The 23,529-nt window shown below is 29.2% G+C and overlaps 2 protein-coding genes across 2 annotated transcripts; both read right to left on the bottom strand.

Annotated features, from left to right (window-relative positions):
* Window positions 1–9: 9 nt before the first annotated feature.
* Window positions 10–1,852, bottom strand: LOC111295552 (nascent polypeptide-associated complex subunit alpha-like protein 1). Its single transcript, XM_022889084.2, has 4 exons — window positions 1,736–1,852; window positions 1,557–1,641; window positions 613–746; window positions 10–517 (listed from the first exon to the last, which is right to left on the bottom strand). Exons 1-4 carry the CDS (start codon window positions 1,802–1,804, stop codon window positions 185–187), a joined length of 621 nt encoding a protein of 206 aa, XP_022744819.1. The 5' UTR covers window positions 1,805–1,852; the 3' UTR covers window positions 10–184.
* Window positions 1,853–10,247: 8,395 nt separating this feature from the next.
* LOC111295573 (caffeic acid 3-O-methyltransferase-like) lies at window positions 10,248–13,418 on the bottom strand. Its single transcript, XM_022889110.2, has 4 exons — window positions 12,451–13,418; window positions 11,604–11,920; window positions 10,983–11,047; window positions 10,248–10,636 (listed from the first exon to the last, which is right to left on the bottom strand). Exons 1-4 carry the CDS (start codon window positions 12,873–12,875, stop codon window positions 10,340–10,342), a joined length of 1,104 nt encoding a protein of 367 aa, XP_022744845.2. The 5' UTR covers window positions 12,876–13,418; the 3' UTR covers window positions 10,248–10,339.
* Window positions 13,419–23,529: the final 10,111 nt, after the last annotated feature.

Genomic DNA, 23,529 nt, shown 5'->3' with positions numbered 1-23,529 from the left:
CTCCACCCATCAAAGAAGAGAAAATCCCAAATGGTTTTTACTAGTATAACAGTAAGAAGAAAAGGGAAAAGATGACATTTAAAAAGAAACTTGAAAAACAAAAGGGATATCCAACATGGAACACACAATTCTCACAAACCAAATTAACTACGACCAAGTCCATCACATGCCACTAACACCATTCTTAGGTTGTTAGCTCCATTATAGCAGAAACAATGTCTCCATCTGCTGCCTTGAGTGCCTTGACAGCCTTCGACCTGGAGACTCCTGCTTGTGTCATCACCAACTCAATGTCCTTGGGCTCAACTCCAGTCTCATCTACTTCTTCATCATCCTGGGCCAGGGTTGATGACTCAGGTTTGGAGACCACATGGCTGAGATCAGGTGCCTTAAATTGCTCAGCAGCCTGAGTCTGCAATTGTGAGCTTAAATCCTCAATCTTAGCCTCTCCAAAGATCACATAGGTATCTGATGCAGGGCTCTTGAAGACATCCGGTTTTGAAATGATAAATAAGATCTAAGTTCAACAGCAAAATCAGTTATCTTAATAAACACTATAATTTATAAGGCAAGGAAGTAATGAATGGATAGTAATATGGAAAGGGGACTGACATTCTTGCTCTTCTTGACAGTAACCCGGCTAACACCTGGAATTGGTTTCATCCCAAGCTTCAACATTGCTTTGCGACTCTTCTTTTCACTTCTGCTTTGCTTTGACCTACCACTTCCATCTCCATCATGATGTCCTGATAGTACATACAGTAGAAAAAATGAATCTCTAAAGGAATAGAAGAAAAACTACCAACGTTCAATGGATCACTCATTTCTATAAAGAGCACTTCTCCAATTAACATACTTGTCATTCCCCGAATGTGACATTCTTAACACAGTGATCCATGGAACTTGTGCCACGTTAATTTGGTCAATAATAGATGCCTTAAGCTAGCCAAGAAACTCTTTATGACACATTAAGACATTTTGCAGCATTAAGAACTTTACACATTGACGGTTTAATCTTTTCATATATGAACATGAGACAGTATCCAAATCCATCAAAATCACCATTTAATACACAATTACCACAGAGCTCATTTTCTTTCAACTCACAGGATAAATTCCTACATCTGAAGAAGGGGAAAAAAAAACAACTACACATGCAGGTTTCTGGGTTATAATTCATAGCAGTAGCACTAATATCAATAACAAAGCTTAATGCACGAACACAATTGAGTCTATCCGAGTCAAAACAGTAAAAAGCTTGAATCGAAGGTGCTTCGAGCACAAATTCAAGGTTCGTGAACAGGGCTAAACCCACTAGTTGAACTACTCGAGATCAACTTGACAGGGAAGTCGTCAAGTGGCATAATCCCAAAACAATCGAGCCAGCTCGCTTATCCATGCATCTTAAAATTTTTTACCAAATCTCCATACATAAATCAAATTGAACTACAATAAAAGAACAAACTAAACAGACACAATTAAATCAAATACCAAAACATTATTGAAAATATTTCAACCCAAAGCTAAAAATGTAACAAATGAATACGAAAATTCACCTTCAGCATCATCTTCATCCTTGTCATCGTCCTCATCGTCGTCGTCGTCGTCGTCGTCGTCATCTTCAACTACAGGTTGTTCGGACTGTGAACCCAAAATAAAATGAAAATGAAAATCAATAAAAGGAAAAAACCATTAATTTTAGGAAATCAAAGGGGGAGATAATGGAAAACGATACATCGATTTTCTGTTGGTCCAGATGGGCAGCGAGGATCTCTTCGATCTCTTTGTCCGTCTGAGCAGTCATTTTTGGTTGAGAGAAAGAATAAAACTATAAGAAGAAAATAAAAACCCTAAAACCCCCAAAACGAAGCCTCTTAATAAAGGAATGCAGTGTGCGTATGTACTCCTAAATTACAACTTTGACACTAACTAGCATGATACCCGCGCTTCGCTGCGGGCTCATAAAACGAATATAATGTAATTAAATAATAATTACGTATTGATCAATAAGAATATGTAAAATTAAATAAAATTGGTAATTTAACCCCCCCCCCCAAAAAAAAAAAAAAGTCCCAAACCAATCAAAAGGGACAAACAATTTGAATTGCATATGAGTTTAATATCAAAAAATAAATCCACTAACAATGCACAAAGATATTTTTTTTTCATTTCTTCTAACTTAATTCACTCCTATAAATTATAAAATCTTTCAATAAAAAGAGATAGAATAAGGAATTTATTTTCAATTATTTTCAATTAACATAATTCGAATGTAATTCACATTTTTTTAAAATAAAAAAAGACATCAATACTACTAATTACAATTAATATTATCAGTAATATCATAATGTAAAAAATCATAGAACTATATTTGAACTAATTAGGTGAAAATGTACCTTTTATCAATTGTTTAATAATAACTTTATCAAAAAATATAATTAACAAAGAGAGAATATTTTAATGAAAACAATCCATAAGAACAAAACAACATAACATTTAATATGCACACATACAAACAAATTCCTACATAACATTCAAACGGACAAATACAAATTAAAAAAAAAAAAGTTCATTTTTCATTACTATAAATCATGATTATTTTAAACAAATGAAAAACAAAAATAAAAATACAATAGGATTCACCATTTATCTTTGCTGCTTACTTATTCATATTTCATTAAATTCAATTAAAAATAAAATAATAATTCTGATTCATTAAAATTTAAGATTTAAAAAAAATCTTTTTGATTTACCTCAAATTCTCTAAAAACTTTAAGCTTAAAAAAAAATTGTCCCATTAGAGCTGAAAATTTTAAAAATGAAAGCACCAAAACATTGAAAAAAAAAATAAAACTTAAAGCATTTAAAAGACATGGAAGCTAGGCTTATATGTTGTACCTATCACATTCAACATTGTTTTTAAATTACTGTGACTGATCGTGTGTATAGTAATTATGGACCCTTTAGGTTTATGAAAGTTCTTGTCAAATACCAAGCTTTTAAGTAGTAACTTTTAAGGCCATGACTACTAAGTACCAACAACTATCAGCCTTTCAATTCCCAAATCATTTTGCTACCTTTGAAAATTTATTTGGCTATTGGGAAAAAAAGAAAATGAAATAATTTGTCAATGTTATAGCAACAAAATGAAAGTGTTAGAAATTTGTATTGTTGCAAACTAAAAGAATGGTTGGAAAAACCATGTCCAGTAGAGTTTTCAGTCATTACCACTAATTTGAACACCCATATTCAATCATTCAGAATAAATCATATGTATCTTGCAAACCAAGATATTTCTCTCTATCGAAATTAACTTATTCCAGTTTGATAGTCACATTGTTTTAGAAATTCAAGACTTTGTTATTCATTATTTTATTGTCGCTCTAATTTTGTTGGAATTTTTAAGGGAAAAAAAGAACTAATAAAAAAATCATAACAGAAAATGCAACATCCACCCATATACACAAACAACTAAAAGACTGGTTACAACATTGAATTCAAAACATAAATCTATAGATCATTACATTTTGTACACTCAATTTTCAAATTTAAAACATGCAAAGCACCAAACTATTTTGTTTTGATGCCCTCTCAAGGTGTCATGTATAAACAATGTCTAGCATATGAAAAGGTCAAACATAATAATTTAGGTTCATTTCTCAATCTCTATAGCTTCATTACGTCTACCACATGAAAGGGTTAATATAAGGATACTAAAAGAACTTTATTGTCATTCTTTTAACAATGATAATAAGAATTATAAGACTTTAATTGGTAGTCACATAATAAAAAAGTTACTTGTAACAACAAAAAAAATCAACACTCAAATTAAACAATCTCCTATAAACATAAATAAAATTAACTTACTAACATAAGAAACTCTATAACTTCTAAAAACATGCATAGAAGTATTTGGTTTTGCCAAATTTAAATGAGTAACAAAAGAATTGAGGTTTTATATTTTGTTGTAATTCTATCTTTAGAAAACATTCACTTAATGAATAAGTTTTAAAGAACTAAGAAAACTACTTAAGAAATTGACTAACAAATTCTAGATTAGAACTAACAGCTCAATATGAGAGTTAACATGACCGTTATATGAGTTTTAATATTTATTATTGTAAGACTATCTTCAATAGTTCTAATAGCTGCCTAAAACGAACACAAATCATCAATTTAAGTAGAAGATTTTAATCATGATTTTGAAATCAATCTCCTGTAATGAAATATACAACAAAATAACAATTAAAATATTAAATTCCTATTTTGGTCTTTCATTTCCCTTAAATTCATTTAAAACTCTTTCATTCTATCTTATTAGCATAAATTCTAAGTATAAAGCTACAAACAAAAGAATTGTGAGAAACTTCGTTATTTTTACGTGCCCAATTGAAGAAATTCGATGCTATTTTTGGGTCCTCTTACTCATCAGACTAGTCATTGGTAAATATTAGATGGAACAAGGAGTTGGGTTTTGTAAAGAAGTAAAACCTTTGATGAAAGTTTAGTAAATGAGAAGAGTGTGGTTGAAGTGAGAGAAGTTAAGAAAAGTGAGAGAAACAATTCACCTGAGAGGAAAAGCAAGGAGTTGAGTTGATTTAGGAGGGGAGAAACGAGTTTTTAAATCTGACAGAGGCAAGGATTGGCTTGGACTAATTCATTTTGGTTGTTGTTGGTAGTTTAAAATGTGATACATCTCTTATATGATTAAAAAATTTAATTATTGATAAATAAAATTAATTTTTGTATTAATTTTATTCATATTTTAAATAATTATGTTTGAACAAAAATAATTATCATATGACAAATGGTCATAACTATTTGAATATAAATAGATTATTATTTATAAAGGTCATGATTATACAAAAAGTTATAACCATTTGAATAGAAGTTTATGTCTGTTCATTCATTATAAATAAATCTTTCAATATAACCATTTTCATTGCTTCTGATTGAAGAGTTTGAGACTTTATTGTCTCCTAAAAGCATAATTGCCTTTAACAAAGTGTTTTTCACACCTTAAAGCCAAAATTCTTTTCTATTATTGCTATTCTTTTATTTATTTTTTCTAACAATTTAAAGGCAATTATGATAAATTTATATTTTGTATAAAGAAGATAGAAGGAAAAGAAATTGGTATGATTTGGAGATTAATATTAGAGAAGGCTCAGAGTGTCAAAAGATTAATGTTTCTATGGACCAAAATATTAATTTTTATAAAGATCTTCATTAGAGGTATGTATTTTATTTTTTACATAATTGCTAGTAAAAAAATTTTGATTGGATGAGATAAATATAGTAACAATGAATTTCATTAGTGTGTAAAGTCAAATCATAATATGCAAAATATTAATTATATTGTATAAGTTTATGCATATACTGAAATTGGCTCCACAATTGGATTTAATAAATTGTATTATATCTGTTTAAAAAATTGATGCTTATAAAAATTGGGATGAAAAATAGCCTGAAAACATAAAAAAGAAAGATATGAATTGATCTACGATCAAAAGAATTATCGTTTGTTATTAAGTGATGAATTAAATTGAGTTCTAATGGAATGGTCAATTGTTTAATTGTCATGTCTTATTTATATATAAAACAGGCAAATTGTTTCATAGTTTCTATAAAAACAATCAAAAATGGGTAAAGAAATTTACCATGAAAAATTAGATGTAAGTAGAGAATATATGTAGAAAATAATATTTGACTGCAAGATTAGTTTTATTTTTAAATTATGGCACCAAAATTGAGATAATAAGTTGAGTCAAGCTATTTGTATAGTTCTATATTTGTTGGTCATTTATAAATCAAATGTTGATATATTTTTTTTAATTTATTATTGGTTCAAAATCTGACTAGTGTTTAATTTTCATGAAGATCAATTAAAATTAAATTGATATATGTGGATAATTATTATTAAGATAAGGTGTTTTATAGATTAATTAGTGGATAATAACCCAAATAATTGTTATTATTAAAAACATAGGCAGTGTGACATGTATTTGGCTTGCTGGGTGCATTACAATAAAAGTGATTTTATAAAATAAAATTTTATTGTGAACAATCACAAAGTGAAAATCATAAATAGCCATAAAAAAGTTAATCAATGGTTGCACAAAAACATTGTTGCTTTTTGTGTATGGGATATTGATTAAGAAAAAGGCATGTCATTAAAAATATTGAAGCATTTGTCTATTACTAGCATTTTGAAGGATACTCATCAATGTTTAATTAGCCATATTTATAAATTAGAAAAGAACATGCAAATTCAATGTTTCAAAGGTATCAATATATGCAAGTGTTTAATTCCATTTTGTGATGGCATGAAAAACATTGGTATAGTTTGCCATATATTACAAAAATGAATTAAATGGGATGAAATTTTTTTTCTTATACATATAAGAAAGATATGGACTATAGAGATAGAATGCCATTGTCCAATTAATACATTATTGGTTAAAGACAATGAAGATGTTTTACTTTTTATACAAAAAAAATAGCCTTTTTATAGGCTGTTAAAATGAAAAATGAACAAGTTTTTGAGGTTTTCAATAGTTTCATGATAGTGGCAAGGATGTGGTTAATTATATACCAAATTAATATATAGGCTTAGATAATAATATTGATTTGTGAAAGCCGTAAGCCTTTGAGGTAGCCAATTAATGATTTAACCAATGCAAATTCATCACGAGTTTTTGCATGAAATATGAGTAAAACACATATTATAATTATTGTTTATACTATTTTATGAAAATGATTATTTGGATTCATGTTTCATGACTTGCGTTGATATGTTGATTTAATATGAACATATTAATCACAAAATGATTGTGAAAGTATTTGAAATTGGAGTTAAATATATTATGGACTCTTATTGTACATAGGCATATTAGTCCTATAAGTAAAGTTTGAATTTATTATATATTTAAAAATGTTATGACCAATTAAAAGTGGTCAATAATAAAGATATATAGGCTGCACAATAGTTGAGAAATAAAGTTCTCATAAAATTTTGAAATCAAGTTTAGAGGTTTCAATACTCATGAACTTGAAATTTGCTATTGGACAATTAATATATGCATTAGAAACTCATGATAATATTTAAGATAGTTAGTTTTCACTAAAAACCATCATTATAAATGAGATAACTTCAATAACTAAATCTACATGATTTGTAGGTATGATGTGGATTATTATGGCTGGCTTAGAATAGCCATAAGCCAAAATTAATGCTACAATTTTGATCACATTATAGTAATTTTTTGTTATATATATGGTCTAATTCATGGATTGTACAAATGATTTATCATCTATAGTTTTATATAGTGAAAATTTCAAAGTATATTTACTTTGGAAGCTATGAGTAATTCAAAAACCTAGTGAATATGAAAACTTTTATAATAGCAAAAGAAATGTTATTTAATCCATTTGGGTGATGAAAATGGTTTTGTTCATGGTAATAAAAATTATTAATAATGTCCATGATGAAATAGATTCATAATAAATATTTATGAATTTACATAAAAAGTCTCAAAAAGATATTATAGAAGCATGATTATATTTGAAATCTACCTATTGATGTAAACTTTTATATTGAGTTAAAATATAAAAGTTTTGAAATTTTTATAGAAATATTAAGATATTTGCTAGTTATCTTTCATTAAAGGTGGATTTAGAGGCCTTCTATTTAAAAAAAAAAACCATCAAATAATAAAAAGATAAATGAAATGACAACTTGATTAAGTATATATGATATCTTGACAATTTAATGAGATATTCTTTAATAAAAGAATGTATATTTGCATATGGTAAGGGTGATAAGAATTAAAAAAAAAAATTGCCACTATAGTGTTATAAGATTTCATTACAATTTTACAGGCAAATTATAAAAGCTAATAAATTTAGACATTTATTAAAGTAAAATCATAAAAAAGTCTTTAAAAATCTTAAAAGGACTAAAATAGTTTAGTTTATTCATTGAGTTTATCCAATTATACTAAAAGTATAATTGTATTAAAGATGTATAAAAGTATAGAAATAGAATGGTTGAAATTTACGAGTATAAAGTTGTGGTCACAACTAAAATCGACTTTTTTTTTAAATGATAAGAATGAGGCAATAATGCCTGGAACATATAAATGACATGCAAAATGAAAAGTTTGAACATATTAATTTGAAGTGACTATATTAGAGATTTAATCTCAAGTAGGGATAAATTCAATCTACCTATTGATGTAAACTTTTATATTGAGTTAAAATATAAAAATTTTGAAATTTTTATAGAAATATTAAGATATTTGCTAGTTATTTTTCATAAGTGTGGATTTAGAGGCCTCTTACTTAAAAAAAAATTATCAAATAATAATAAGATAAATGAAATGACAACTTGATTAAGTATAAATGATATCTTGACAATTGAATGAGACATTCTTTAATAAAAGAATGCTATTTGCACATGGTGAGGGTGATAAGAATAACAAAAAAATTGCTATCATAGTGTTGTAAGATTTCATTATAATTCTATGAGCAAATTATAAAAGCTAATAAATTTAGACACTTATTAAAGTAAAATCATAAAAAGGTCTTTAAAAATATTAAAAGGATTAAGATAGTTTAGTTTATTCATTGAGTTTATCTAATTGTACTAGAAGTATAATTATATTAAAAATGTATAAAAATATAGAAATAGAATGGTTGAAATTTATGAGTATAAAGTTGTGGCCACAACTAAAATCGACTATTTTTTAAATGATAAGAATGAGGCAACAATGTTTGGGGCATATAAATGATATGCAAAATGAAAAGTTTGGACATATTAGCTTGAAGTAATTATATTAGAGATTCAATTTCAAATTGGGATAATTACCATAAAAAAATGAATTTCAAGATATTTGGTTAGTAGTATTACAAGTAGAATGGATTTAGATTCTTACTATTAGACACTAATAATGAGAACCCAACTTTGAATTAATAACCTCTAATTACAAAGTTTATTGGGTAAAAACAAGTTATTGATATGTGTTCGTTAAGCACCGATAAAATTCATTCAAAATTTATAAACTAATATGATCTATTACGTGAGGAGGATGAGTTTTTATACTCTTAAATATCTAAAGCAATGGAGACATAATAGAAACTCTATCCATATAAACATAGAAGTGTTGTCACTTCAATAAAAAGAATTGAGGTCTTTCTTGTAAATATTTATAAATAGGATAAGCACATAGTCATAGTAGTGCCAAAATCAGTTATAAACTTCTAATATAAGAGTAAATAAGTATTATGTATAGTATAATTTTAATTCTAATAGTACGAATTGAGGTTTAATTTGCGGATACCTTCAATTTCGTTAGAATTCTAAGATATATAAGCTAATTGAATGTTTAAATTAAAAGATACTTTTTTATATTCATAATATTTATTCGTATAAAAGGTTAAAAATTAAATACCAATATTCTAAACTAGTGAGAGATTATTAGTAGTTTAGAAGGTGATGCATCTCATATTAGATAGAAAGATTTAATTATTGATGAATAAAATTAATTTTTATATTAATTTTATTTATATTTTAAATAATTATATTTGAACAGAAACAATTATTATATGACAAATAGTCATAATTATTTAAATATAAATAGATTATTATTCATAAAGATCATGACTATACAGAAGATCATAACCATCTGAATAAAAATTTATGTTTATTCATTCATTATAAATAAATTTTTAAATATAATCATTTTCACTGCTTCTTATTAGAGAATTTGAAGTTTTGTTAAATCTTAAAAGCATAATTATCTTAAAAAAAATATTTTTCATGCCTCAAAATAAAAATTCTCTTATATTATTTTTTTTTTATGTATTTTTTCTAACAGTTATTTCTTTTACGTTTCTCTCTTTTTTTTTTTTCTCCTTTTCATACTTGCAATTAGTTACGAAACATTCTTCTTATCGTCGTTTATCCTTATCTTTAATTTTATGATTATCTTTAACAAACAAAAAGAATCCCTCTTTTATATATTCCAAAAAGGACATGTGTCATGCAAACATGAGATTATAAATAAAATTATATATATGTTTAGATTAAATTAAAGCTCAAAAATACTCCTTAAATCAATTTTTTGGACATTGCTCATCTGTCCATGCAGTTGATAATGGGGACAGTTTTTACTGTAGATATAGATTTTCCATAGAACAGTTTAGTTAAATCAACACCTTGAAAATATTTTGAAAAATGATGATCATGATGTGGAACCATTTCCATGCATTATACTATTATTCAATCTGGATTAACATCAAAACACCTTAATTAGAAACAAAACAAATTAAAGCAAAATCATTTGTAGAATTCCATGACACCAATTGCATTGAAAATACGAGAGCTAAGTTGAAAGTTTGAAAATCCAGCAGCCTTTGACAAGTCCTTGAATTGGCTTTCTGTTCTTTGCTTTGCTCCATCTTGCAATGCCATGAAGAGGTCCATATGACAAACAAACTTAGCACCATTACTTGCCTGTGGTTCCTCATGCATCACGTAACTCACTACAATCACTTTCCCTTTGTCCGCCAATGCCTCGTAGCAGTTTCTCAACACCTTTAAGCAACGTTCATCATTCCAATTGTGAAGTACATCCTACCAAACACAATTCAACTTATTTTTGTTTGCCTTTGTTCTCGCTTCATCAATTTATATTATATACATAATTGAATCAAACTCACGCACAATGTAATTTGAATGGAATTAAGATTTTAAAATTTTAGGATCTTTTTCTTGCCACAAACTCAAGATGTTATTGACATAATAATGATTTGTTAGATTAATAAAAATATGGCTCGTATGACAAATTTTAATTCCGTCTATTGTTGATGGGATGGTTAAAAAAAATGTTATTGCAATATAATTTATCAACTTAAAAGGGAATAGACGATCTTCTGAATTTTTGAACATAAAGGTATCATCTCAATCAAAATATACGTACCTTCATCATTATGGCATCTGCTTTAGGAACACTTGAGAACATATCTCCTCCAATGTGTTCGATGCCTGCAATGTTTTGAAGATTTACTCATTAAAAACAAAAAAGGCTTATAATTCTTTTTTTCTTTTTTTTTACAAAAAAGACAAAGGTTTAAAGGGAAATGAGAAAGAAGAATTTGCAAGTACCAAGGATCGCAACTTAATTTTATTAAAATTCAACTCCTAACTTCAAAAAATGTATAGATGAATTGTCTTGGCAAAACTCAAGGTTTACGTCTTCTAATTCTTTGCTAATTGCTATGATTGACTTTGTTTCCTTTTTTACCTTTATGGATATTAGCAAATATGAATAATTGGTGGAAATTGCATTTTTGGTTTTTAATTAATCTGCAATAACCGCAAAAGAAATGACAAGAAAAAGAAATTAAATTAGTCATATCTGATTAGAGTTCAAAACCATCGTCTTGTAAAGGGAAAATTTTTTCTTTTTTCTGAGTTTTTTTTAATACACGATAAATCTCTCAGTATATAAACAAATATTTAATAAATTTTCCTTTTAAGAAATTGCATGTACTAAAATTGAGGTTTTTTTTTTTTTTTATTGAAATTAAATTTCACATACCGCAAAAAGATGTTGCCCCTTGTATCACGTGAGGCAAGTCGTAGTTAATGCCCCGAATGGAAGGGTATATAGAGATGATCATGCTGAGAGTAATGCCATATCCACCTCCAACGTCTACCAATGTTGTTATCCCTTGGAATCCTTGGTACTTATCCAACACTTTCTTCATAACAATCTTTGAAATATTAGTCATTGTGCTGTCAAATTTCCTCGCCATTTCTGGATTTAAGCTCATATATTGGTACACCGGCATTTGCACCCCGTAAAGTCTCTCAAACACATTCCCACCATCAAGAATCTTATCTTTCAAGGATAGGCTATACACACAACAATACATGCAAATGCTCCAAGTTTTATATATTATATAAAAAAAAAAGCTAATAATAAAATTATTGTTATGCGACTTTGGGTGAAGCTTTCCCTTATATTTACAAAGTGACCACTAGCCCTTTTTCACAACCGATGTAAGATAACTTCAATAATCTTCCCCTTCACATATCAGGCTTTAGAGAAGAGTTTCTATGCCTGGCTAATAGGGAGATGTTCTCAACCAGACTTTGATACCATGATTTTGGATCTTGTCAACATTAAAGTGACCTCTAATTTTTTGCACAACCGACATATGATAACCTTAACAATTTCTCCCATCACACATTGGGGGTGAGGAAGAGCTTGTGATATGTATAAAAAAAGAGAACAAAGCAATAAAACTATGATCACTATCTTATTTATATATATAATATTGGATAATAAGAGAAAGAAGAAACTATAGCTAAAATTCAAACAAATCTCAGAACAAGCAATATGAAAGTGATTAGATTAGACATATATAGCTCTAGTTACTCACCAGGCTTCTATCTTGGTCTTGCTGAAAGTAAAACCAGCCAAAGATCCTTTATTTTCATCAGGAACAAATGCTTTTCCAGGCAGAGCAAGTCCATAGACCCTCTCAATCTTATTATTATCATCTTCATTTCCATCAAGGTTGCGCGTAACGCAGGTAATTAAATCGTAGCAAGCAAGGAGTCGTAGCACGCGATCCAGAAGTGAAGGTGCCTCAGGGTTGTTTGCACGAAGCTGAGAAGCGATCTCGGACGAGGAAAGATGTGCACCAGAGCCTGCTTTTGCTATGATTTCGAAGACACCAAGCTGGATGGCAGCATCCAGGACAAAACACAAAATGTCGGACGAACGTAAACACCAAGCGTATCCAAATGCTTCTTCCTCTTCAGACATGGAGGTCAAACTTAGCTGATTTTGTGGGGAACTCATCTTTCTTTCTCCCCTTTTTTTTCTCTCATGAAACTTTGTCTTTGAAGGTAAAGTATGCTAGCTCTTATAGTTTCTTCCTCTTTATAACAATATTAGGTTTTACATCATATGTACAAGTAATAAAACCAAAACAATCTCCGGCATTCATTTGGATTGGATAGTCGATGAAAAAAAATTCTTATCACGTCAACCTTAAGCATAAAAGTGCTAAAATATTTTACAAGTTCATTGTTCAATTACTCACAAAAAAATTAAATATTTTTGGAATTGTTATTTATTATCTCTATATCATTTGTTAGCAGTCGGATTGTTCTTATTAGAAAAAATAATATTTCGTTTAAAACATCAAGGAATTCGTTTTTTTTTTTTTTTTTTGTGGGTTACCGAATCACGAAATTCCATTAGAAACATGACGTTACATATTAGTACACATAAAAGAAGAAAAAAGACGACTAGAAGGGACATAGGGACCAAACCACAATATAAAACAAAAAAGGATAGGCAAAATGCAGGCTTCCATTTCAATAATCATTCAAGCTTTTCAAGAGAATCTATGGATCCTTCAATTTAATTAGTTCTATTTTTGTTATGAAAGCTCATAGATGAAGTTATTCCTAATTTATTTTTTTTATTAATTTTATTCGGTAAGGATAAAGTCCGATTAATTAAGTTATTTCTAACTTTTTTATTAAATTAAACTGAATTTTTAACAAATTTAAAATTATGTATAAATATATGTATGATTATAAAATTATTCTAGAATGCTCTGTATCTATTTAATTAATCAAGAGGATAAATTTTATTTACAACCACAATTTTACTCATTGCAGCCATCTTGCCAATTACATCTATATTTCTAACTTTCTTAAAAATTGTTCAATACAATCAAGTAAACATTTTTGCACTTACAATATAGCCTCTGCAACTAAGGAAACTAAGACTCAAGGACAGTTGAAGGAAACATGGAGAAGTATCTCCAAGTTTCCCATACCATGAATGTAAAAATTAGAACTCAAATATAAGTTTGAATTTAGTTAACATAACAAAAATTTTTTTTTTGAATTTTATCACTTTATTTAGATAAATCTTTAATTTTTAAATTACATCAAAATAAATTTTTAATTTGTACTTAAAATAAATCTTTAACATAAATCAAGTTTTCATTTGAAATAAGAGCTTATATAAATGCAAATTAAAATGTAAGAGTTTATTTAAATATAATAAAAATATAAAGATTCCTTTAAAAAATTAAAATAATTCACGGATTTTTTTATTATTTTAACTTTTGAGTTTAGAAAGCAGGTCGTATTGAATGATCAAACAACTCACAAGACAGAGAACCATTAAGTTGTTTGCCACTTGCAGATTCATCACTAGCAACGGATGCATTGCCTTCAACGGTAACTAACCATTAGATAATGAGAAAAGATGGAGCCTAGCTTCGGTGGTTTAAACGGAAAAAAATGGAATTTTGTTTAGTTGGTAACTTGGCATCAAGTTGTGAGAAAAGATAAGGTAAATTGGACGTGATTGGAAGCTGAAGGTTACAAAATAATTTTATTAGAAATAATAAAGTAATTCAAAATTATAATTTTTTTAGTTACAAATGACTAAAATTATGACTGCAAATAAAAATTTCAATCAAGACAAGTGAGTGATCTATACTTGGTTGCTTCAAGATTGGTCCGTGTCTTTTACGCGCTGTTTTTTGTTTCATTTTGGCATGCGGGGAAGCGTCGTGGCATTCCCTCTGCTATACTTAGGGTGTCGTGACGACTACTGATTAAAGAGGAATTTCGTTAAAGATTTTATTCTAAAGACTCGGTTAATATGTGTAAAAAAAAATTCTCTTTTAATATTATATAGTAATCATATATCATATCATATTATAAATTACATAATTATTCAATAAAATTTGTTTATTTATAATTTTATGTGAATAATTTATATTATTAATACGTAGGATAATTTCTTAATTATAAATATTTATCAAATAATTTCATTATTATTTTAAAAATATGTCAAATCTTAAAATATTAGATTTATTCAAATTTTTTTATGTTAAGTAATTGAGAATTTCTATCTTTATTTAGATGAGATAATGTTATTGGGACCATCACAGTAAAAAAAAAAATTGAAATCTCATCTAAAATTAACTAAATATTTTTTATATAAAACATATACATATCTTTATTTTGTATTTAAATTATGTAAGTACGTTGTAAAATAATTTACAAGAATCATATTTCTTCAATGTTTCAAATATAGTACTTATATGTTATGATTTCTATAGAAAAATGGTAAATATTTATAAATTTTTTTAAGAAAATAATTAAGAATAAAATAACTAAAAATATTTTTTTATATAGAAAGGAATTGAAACTTTTGTGTAGGATTAGATCAACATCATATAAATAAATAAAAATATATGACAAAACATTCATTAACCAAGTAATTAATTTTTAATTAAAATAATACTAAATTTAAAAACAAATTAAATTATCAATTTTTTTACTATAAATATGCAAAAAATTTAAAACCAAAAAAAATTCTCTCTAACTTTAAAATCCCACATATCTCTTCCATCTTTTTCAATTTTCAAATACCTTATTATTAATTTATTTTTAAATTTAAAAAACACATATAATTTTTACCCTATTATTAATATGTGCTATGTCATTTTTTCCTAGTATGCAATTTTTCTTTAAGATTTGTATTATTTTTGTGATTTTGTTGTTTGTTTTACTTAGATGGTTTTTTTCTTTTGATATCATTTTTAATCTTTATTTTTTGTTTGTCACACATTTTTAATTGATTTTTTTTCAATATTTTGATCAAAACAATAATTTAGTAAAGGTATTTCAATATTTCTTTTATTACTTAATTGATCATTCAATATTATATTTTATGTTCTTCTAAAATACCAATATTATATTTATATTCAATCCTTTTTTACTTTTTATCCCTATCTAATATCTCTTTTTTATTTAAATTTGTTTTTAACATTTTGATCAAGATAATGATAGTAAAGTTTAATTTTCTTATGACATGTGAATTGAATATATATTTATATTTTATATATGTCATAAAATTTTAAAGAATTAGATATAATTGTAGGAAAATACAAATTTTACAATGTAAACACACATTTAAATAAATAAAACAATTCATGCATCACATATGTCACAAGCTAATTATATTATATATTTAATAAAACCTTGAGATCCTATGTTCAAGAGTCATTGTGTGTGAGTTTGATTGTTTAGTTAAGTTATATAATTTATTAATTAATTATTTAGCGATGTAATTACTAATTCTTCAATTGATTAATTGGATGTAATAATTAATTATGAATTTAACTTAAAAAAAAAAGAGCTTGTTTTTTTTTAATTCAATTTTGTGAATAGTATTTTGAAGAAAGGGATACTACAGTTTTATAAAATATATATTTCTTCACTTGATGTGTAAAAAATGACTATATTAACTATTCACTATTGTATTTAATATAAAATTATTATTATAAATAATATATTAACAAAAATAAAATAAGACCTTAAAATTACTCATTAGGAAAATCATTATAAGAAATTTTTTTTGCATTTAATGTAATTATTCTCGCCAAATTCAAAAAAAGAAAACAATGTATTAACAACAAAATTCAATTTATAAATATCACTTTTAAGTAGTTAATATTTCTTAGTGTACAAAATTAGAAATATAATTACATAATTAAATAGTATTAAAGTTTTAAAATTGTGATAATTATATGATATTATATTATATTATTAAAATCATATTTATTTCATATAATAAAAAAATTTTATAATAAATTTTAATCAATTTAGATGTCATTACTTTTCTATATCACTTCAAGTTTTTGCTAATGGTTTTTTCTTTTGAAAAATAAAAGTTACCATTAATTGCTTCATTCATATTTATTTGATTAGACCATAATAAAGAGTATTTCTTACTTTGCTTGAAGAAAAGAAAATGGTAAGTGTAGACACCCAATTTGGTCCAGGTCCGGATCAATTGGGCCTGGTCCAAAGGGGTAAGTCTAATTGTATCTTGGTTATTATTATTTTATTTTTTATTTTATGTATATCCTATATATTTATTATTTACTTATTATTACTAATATATATATTTTTATCTTTTATTTTATTTATTTTCTTATTTTTATATATCTGATATTATTCTTTTTATTTATCCCATAATATTTTTTTTTATTTATCTTTTCTAATTATCTAGTATTTTTTTTTTAATTTTTGGAGTGCTAGGATTGAAAGTGGAAGAATCCCATTGAAAATGGGAATTCAATCAGAAGAGTCCAGTGGGATTCAAAGATTGAATTTTCGTCCAAGGAGAAATTGGGATTGATCAGGAACTCCTGATCAATCCCTTTAAAAGGGACTCTGGAACAGAATGCAAGATACATAGAAAATAGTAAGCAAAGCTACTGATTTGAGAGAAAAAGAGGCGTATAGGAAGCTAGGAAAAGTTTAGGAGTGTTCTGGGAGTGAGAAAAAATTTTTAGAAATTTTTGACGAAAAAATTTTTCTGGAAATTTCTGAGAAATTTTCAGATTCGGCGAAAATTCCGGCGAAATTTGAATTTTCCGGCAATAATTCCGACGAACATTGAAGTTTTCGACGACCTGCCCAGTTTCCGACGAAGAATCCCAGAAACCGACGATCTTCCGGCCAACTTCCGGTGAAATTTCCAGATTCCGGTGACATTTTCCAGAATCCGGCACCGGTGTTCTTCAGTTTTTAGAGAGAAGGGAGAGAAAAAGGGAAGAAGAGAGAGAGAGGGAGGAGCGTTCTATCGAAAAAACGAAGGGGATTGCCTTTTATACCCTCCTAAAATGACGTCGTTTTGGCCTTAAGTAACCAGAGGATCCGCGCGTTTTGCCGAACCTGACCCGACCCGAGCGTCGACCCGATTCTGACCCGCGCGTGCCTGCCCCCTCCGAGCCGAGCCGAGCCGCGCCAAGCCGCCAAGCCGCTCCCCTCCGAGCCGTTTCCCTGCCTTGAGCCGAGCCGAGCCGAGCCGCGATTCGAGCTGCTCCAGATTTTTTTTTTTTCTTTGAATGTTTTTTATTTGTCTATTTATTTTTTTAATTTATTATATTAGGTTTATTTAATATTCTTTTTATCTCAGTTTTATTTTTATTTTTGTTTTACTTTTCTTTATTTTTTATTATTTATTTATATTTTTTTATTATTCTATTTTTTTCAAATAAAAATCAAATTTTCCAAAAAAAAATATTTTTAGGGAAAAGTTGAAAGTATCAATTTTCCTTAGAAATACATTTTCAAAAAAGAGATTTTTGAGAAAAAGTTGAAAGTATCAATTTTCCTTAAGATCAAAGTTTTAAAAAAAAATATTTTTGAGGAAAAGTTGAAAGTATCAATTTTCCTTAGAAATAAATTTTCCAAAAAAAATTTTTTTGGGGAAAAGTTGAAAGTATCAATTTTCCTCAGAAATAAATTTCAAAAAAAATATTTTTAGGGAAAAGTTGAAAGTATCAATTTTCCTTAAGAATAAATTTTCAAAAAATATTTTTAGGGAAAAGTTGAAAGTATCAATTTTCCCACACAAAAACAATCATTCTTTCCTTCCTTTCTATCTTAATTTTGATTTTATTTTTTTCTTTAAATAATCCGACGACGGAACCTCTGCAAGTGAAACAGTAGTTTTTCTTGCATACTCTTGAGGTGAGGGAATTTTCTCAATTTTCTGCTAAAAGTATTAGAGTCAATTGAGAATAATTTTCAATAATTAATTACTTGATAAAATTTTAAGGCTTTTGGACAACACAAAATTATGCTGGTACCATCTTTTGATGGGCGTTGTGAGGGTGCTATAACCTTCCTCACACGTAACCGAACTTCCGAACTCTGTTCTGGTTAGTAGACCTGAACCTATTCTTTTAGGGACCCTTAAAACTTAGGTGTTCCCTAAAAGGACAGATTCCTTAGGTGACCAATCGCACCTAGATAAAAAAGATTGGTGGCGACTCCCTAAAGTCAATGTCTAGCGATAGATCCCCGGATCTAGATGTTATGACAGCTTGGCGACTCCACTGGGGACCTTGAGAGTCAGGCCAGCAAATAATTTGTGTTGTCCAAAAGCCAAATGAAATTGAACCTTGTTGTATATATGTGTTGTTATTCATTCATGTTTTAGTTACCTTGTTAATTATGTCATTCATGTGCATGTGCATAACATGAGCTTTACACCCGAGATCCGTCCCTCTAGGAGGGAGTAAAGTACCTATTGCTTTCGTGAGGTCTAATGCCTCCGCAGTGGCTAGCGAAATACTCTCACTCAAATTGAACCTTTTTCGCTTGTAGCCTGTAATGGGTGAGGATTAGGGTGCCTTACTAGTCTGTAATGGACAAGGATGTAAGGAGCAATTTGAAGACCTTTAGACTCTGACCTTAAAACCGCATGTAGTGAACTTTAAGAGTGCCTACACTTAGGATAGAGCTCTTTCTACCCAATGATAGATATGCCCTAAAATTAGGACACAAAAAGGGTGTTTATCTAATCATTTTGATTGCTTAACTTTGGGTATTATTTTTATCGTATGTAACATTATGCATCAACATCACTTACGTTTCATCCACGGAACTAACTATGTTGTTTGTCTGATTGTATGCATCTATATTCTTTTCATGATCATGTTTCAACACAATCATTTGCATTCATTTCATACTAGATTTCATTCAAAAAATGTACATTTCATTTGTGTATCAAAGCATCATACATAAGGCACAACATAACATTTCTAATCATAAGTATGGTATTCAAGGTCCGAGGATAGCTCCATCTAGCGAAAACCCTGCTCATCCATACAACACAAGATCCAGAACAAGGTAAATGGAAGAGAAAAGTTCTCATAGATTTGAAAAGCTAGAAAAATCTCAGGAGAAGATTGAAAGTGAATTAAGCAAGATTCTGGAGGCCCTTAATAACATGAATAAAGGAAAAAGAGTTGAAGGAAGTACAAGCCAGCAAGAAGTGGCTGACCTTTTGTACCCTTCAAGTTTTGGTCCACCTCAAGCCCAGTCTGCCCAAGAGGTCCCACCACAACATTTTGCATATTCAACATATCCTGGAATGCCATCAGCTTTCAACCCAGGGTAGTATAATAGCTATATAAATCTTATCTTCACTGAAAAGGCAGCAGAACCAATTCTTGATCTAGAAGAGAAGGAGAAGGAAAAGATAAGGGTGGAAGCTGAGGAAAGCTCTAAAATTAGCATGCTAGAGCAGAGGCTACGGGCTGTAGAAGGATTTAGCTTTTATGGGTCAGTTGATGCTGCGGGACTCTGTCTAGTTCCTGATGTGGTTATCCCCTATAAATTCAAAATACCGAAATTTGAAAAATATGACGGTACAAAGTGCCCTAAAACTCACATCACCATGTATTGCAGAAAGATGGCAACTCATGCACATGATGAAAAACTCTTGATGCATGTCTTCCAGGATAGTCTTACTGGTTCTGCTGCCAGGTGGTATGTTCAGTTGGATAGGACCCACATTCGCTCTTGGAGCGATATGGCTCATGACTTCATCAGCCAATATCGACACATCATCGATTTGGCCCCTGATCGTTTATCTTTGCAAAATCTGGAGAAAAAGTCAAATGAGTCTTTTAAAGAATACGCGCAGAGATGGAGGGATATAGCTTCACAGGTACAACCTTCACTGACAGAGAAAGAGACCACAGTGCTATTTGTTAGCACTTTAAAGCCTCCATATTATGAAAAGATGATAGGGAATACAATAAAAAATTTTGCTGACATAGTAATCTCTGGAGAAATTATTGAAAATGCCATAAAAAATGGCAAGTTGAGAGGAGGAGAAACCAAGAAGACATCAGAAAAGAAAGAAGCTGAAGCTCAAGCTGTGAGCTTTGATAGACAATAATTCGGGGGTTATCAACCCTATCCATCCTAAGGTTACTCTCCATACTATCCTGCTGTGAATAATACCTCATTCTACCCATACCAGCTAGCTTCATAACCATCTTATTCATCCACTTACCACCTCAACATTCAAGCTCCTGCGAGAACCCAAATTCGCCCTATTAACCCAGCAAGTGGCTCACGAGAACAACGGACTACTCGAGAAAAACCTGTATTTGATACAATTCCTATGACTTATACAGAGTTATATCGAGAACTCTATAATAGCCATTTGATTGCCTCCAGCCATGTGGAACCGTTTAAACCACCATATCCAAAGTGGTATGATCCTACAGCCCACTGCGACTACCACTATGGAATTATTGGCCATTCTACTAAAAATTGCACTGCTTTAAAGTATAAGGTGCAACGGTTGATCAATGATGGAATGATAAGTTTTGATCAAGGAAAAGCAACAGCACCTAATGTTAGTGTACTGAGCGAAAGTCAAGAACAGAAAGGATTCGGAGATTCACAATGAATTGAGGGGCAAGATGTCAATGGAGATAAGGCTGGTTGAAGGTTTCTTCTATCATTTTGGGATTTCTTTTCAAACAATGTTAGATTTTTTTTGCAATATGACTTCACTTGTTATCATTTTAATAAAGGCAAGTCAATGCATTTCATTACATTTTTTTCTTTCACTTGACCATTACTCCATGCTTTGTTACCTTTCATAACTTCACATTTCCATTCTTAAATTTCAGATGATGAATATTTAGACAATGATAACAATAATTTTGGAATTTAATTTTGAGAACTCATTTACAGAGGAGATGATTTGAGCAAAAATAAAGAGGGTAAGCCATTACCAGAGATGAAAAAGATATATCTTGAAGGTGTGCAATCTTTTATACAAGTTCATGAGCTTTTTCAATAGATGATGTTCAAGAAAGGTATTCACAATTGAGATGAAAAATGGCCATCTTTCTTTTACCATTTGAAAAACCATTTATTGTTACCCCTTTAAGCTTATCATTTTTTTTTTGGAAGAACCCCAACCAAGGATCACCCTCTACACTGGAGGGTAAATTTTGAAAAAAAAAAAAAGAAAAAAAACACCACAAAAGATCTCAAAAAAAAAAAGAAAAAAAAAATAAATAAATGCCACACATGACTTGGGGCAAAGTAATGAGAATCCTTTGTGTGAGGAAAGAGAAAAGTAGTGAAATGATGTGGGGGCAAAATGCCAAGCTGCATCAAATGATCCTTTGGTTTTGAACATTTTTAATACATGTTTTGAGCCTATTATATCTTTTTTTTTATGACCCTTCACCTTGGCCTACATTACAACCTTGAAAAGTTCATTTGGATCAAATGTGAATACTCAACTTGAATGATCATAGGTTGAGCAAAGACATGCTCATGATGAAGCAATGGAATCATGCTACATGAAAGATATGGATGAAAAATGAGAAAAGAGAAAAAAAAAAAAGAGATTCAAATTGAAAACCTAAAAGGGTGATTTTGGTACCAAAAAAAAGATCTAGGTCAAATGGCTCACATGAATGAAAGATCAAAGACATCTGAAGAACCCTCAAAGACTGGGGCAAAGTTCGCCAAGCTCAAGTTGACTTCAACAGTAAATGGAATGAGTTTTTGAAAAAGAATCCTAGATTAATGTTGAAAATTATCTGAATATTCATCATTTGGACATACCATTCACCCCAATGACATGTATCCAATTTATTTCGTTTCCCATTTATTTTGTACTAAAACAGATCTTCATTATTTATCTTTACCATAATTCACTTTGTGTTCTCTTATCATTACACCCCTAGAATGAATTGAGAAAATGCTTGATTGCATTGTATTTGTCAGGATTTGAAATGATAATGAATGAATGAATATGTGCTTAAAAGAGTCTTGCATTCATTTGAAAAGAAATCTAAGATGATGGTGGAGACAAAATGAAAAAATGGTAGAAACCTAGAGGAGATGATTTAGAAGGATATATGATGTGATCAAATGAAAAAATGGGGCAGTGATACAATCAAGTGATGAGTACGAGGATGAATTGGTCGATATGACTTACAAGTTGTGATTGAATGATGAAGACAAAATATGTTTTGGAAAGGTTAATGCTGAGACACCTATGAGTAATGACCTAGTGATGGTGGATGAAACTTGTTTTAAAATTTGTTAGTGCTGAGAAATTCATTAAATGATGGTCAAGTGATGATCGATTGATGAAGTTTATTCCAAAGTATTGAAAAACAGAACAAGGAAGAATCTGAGCGGAAGAGACAATTAAGAGCTACACTGGTTCGATCCTAGAAAAGCAGTGTAATTGGATCCTTGAGGAATCAAAGGGCTTGACACCCAAGAAAGGAAAGAGCTTGAGAAACTTGAGTACCATACATTGAACAGGAATTGATTGACCAACATTTGCATAGCATGCATTGAAATTCATATGCATTTGCATAGCATACACTACTTTCAGGAAAGTATAGTGTACAAATTCAAGAAGCAGGGGTGTTCCAACATCCCACATGAAAAAGACAGATATGAAAAGACTTTGCAAGTTTGAGAAGAAACTTGTCAGGTAAGTTCCTAATCCTTGAAATAGGATGTCTCTTGGTATCAGGGTTGATTTATAAGACCTTTGGGCATAATCTCTTGAAATCCCTTCAAACACAACTTTCAACTCCTTTGGACATGATTGTCAAGGAGCA

This window comes from Durio zibethinus, chromosome 14 (genome assembly GCF_047325235.1).
Source record: "Durio zibethinus cultivar Kanyao isolate XHJ-2024 chromosome 14, ASM4732523v1, whole genome shotgun sequence".
NCBI classification, from domain to species: domain Eukaryota; kingdom Viridiplantae; phylum Streptophyta; class Magnoliopsida; order Malvales; family Malvaceae; genus Durio; species Durio zibethinus.
The sequence above is the reverse complement of the archived record's forward strand: the minus strand, read 5'-3'. Positions and strand labels throughout refer to the sequence as shown.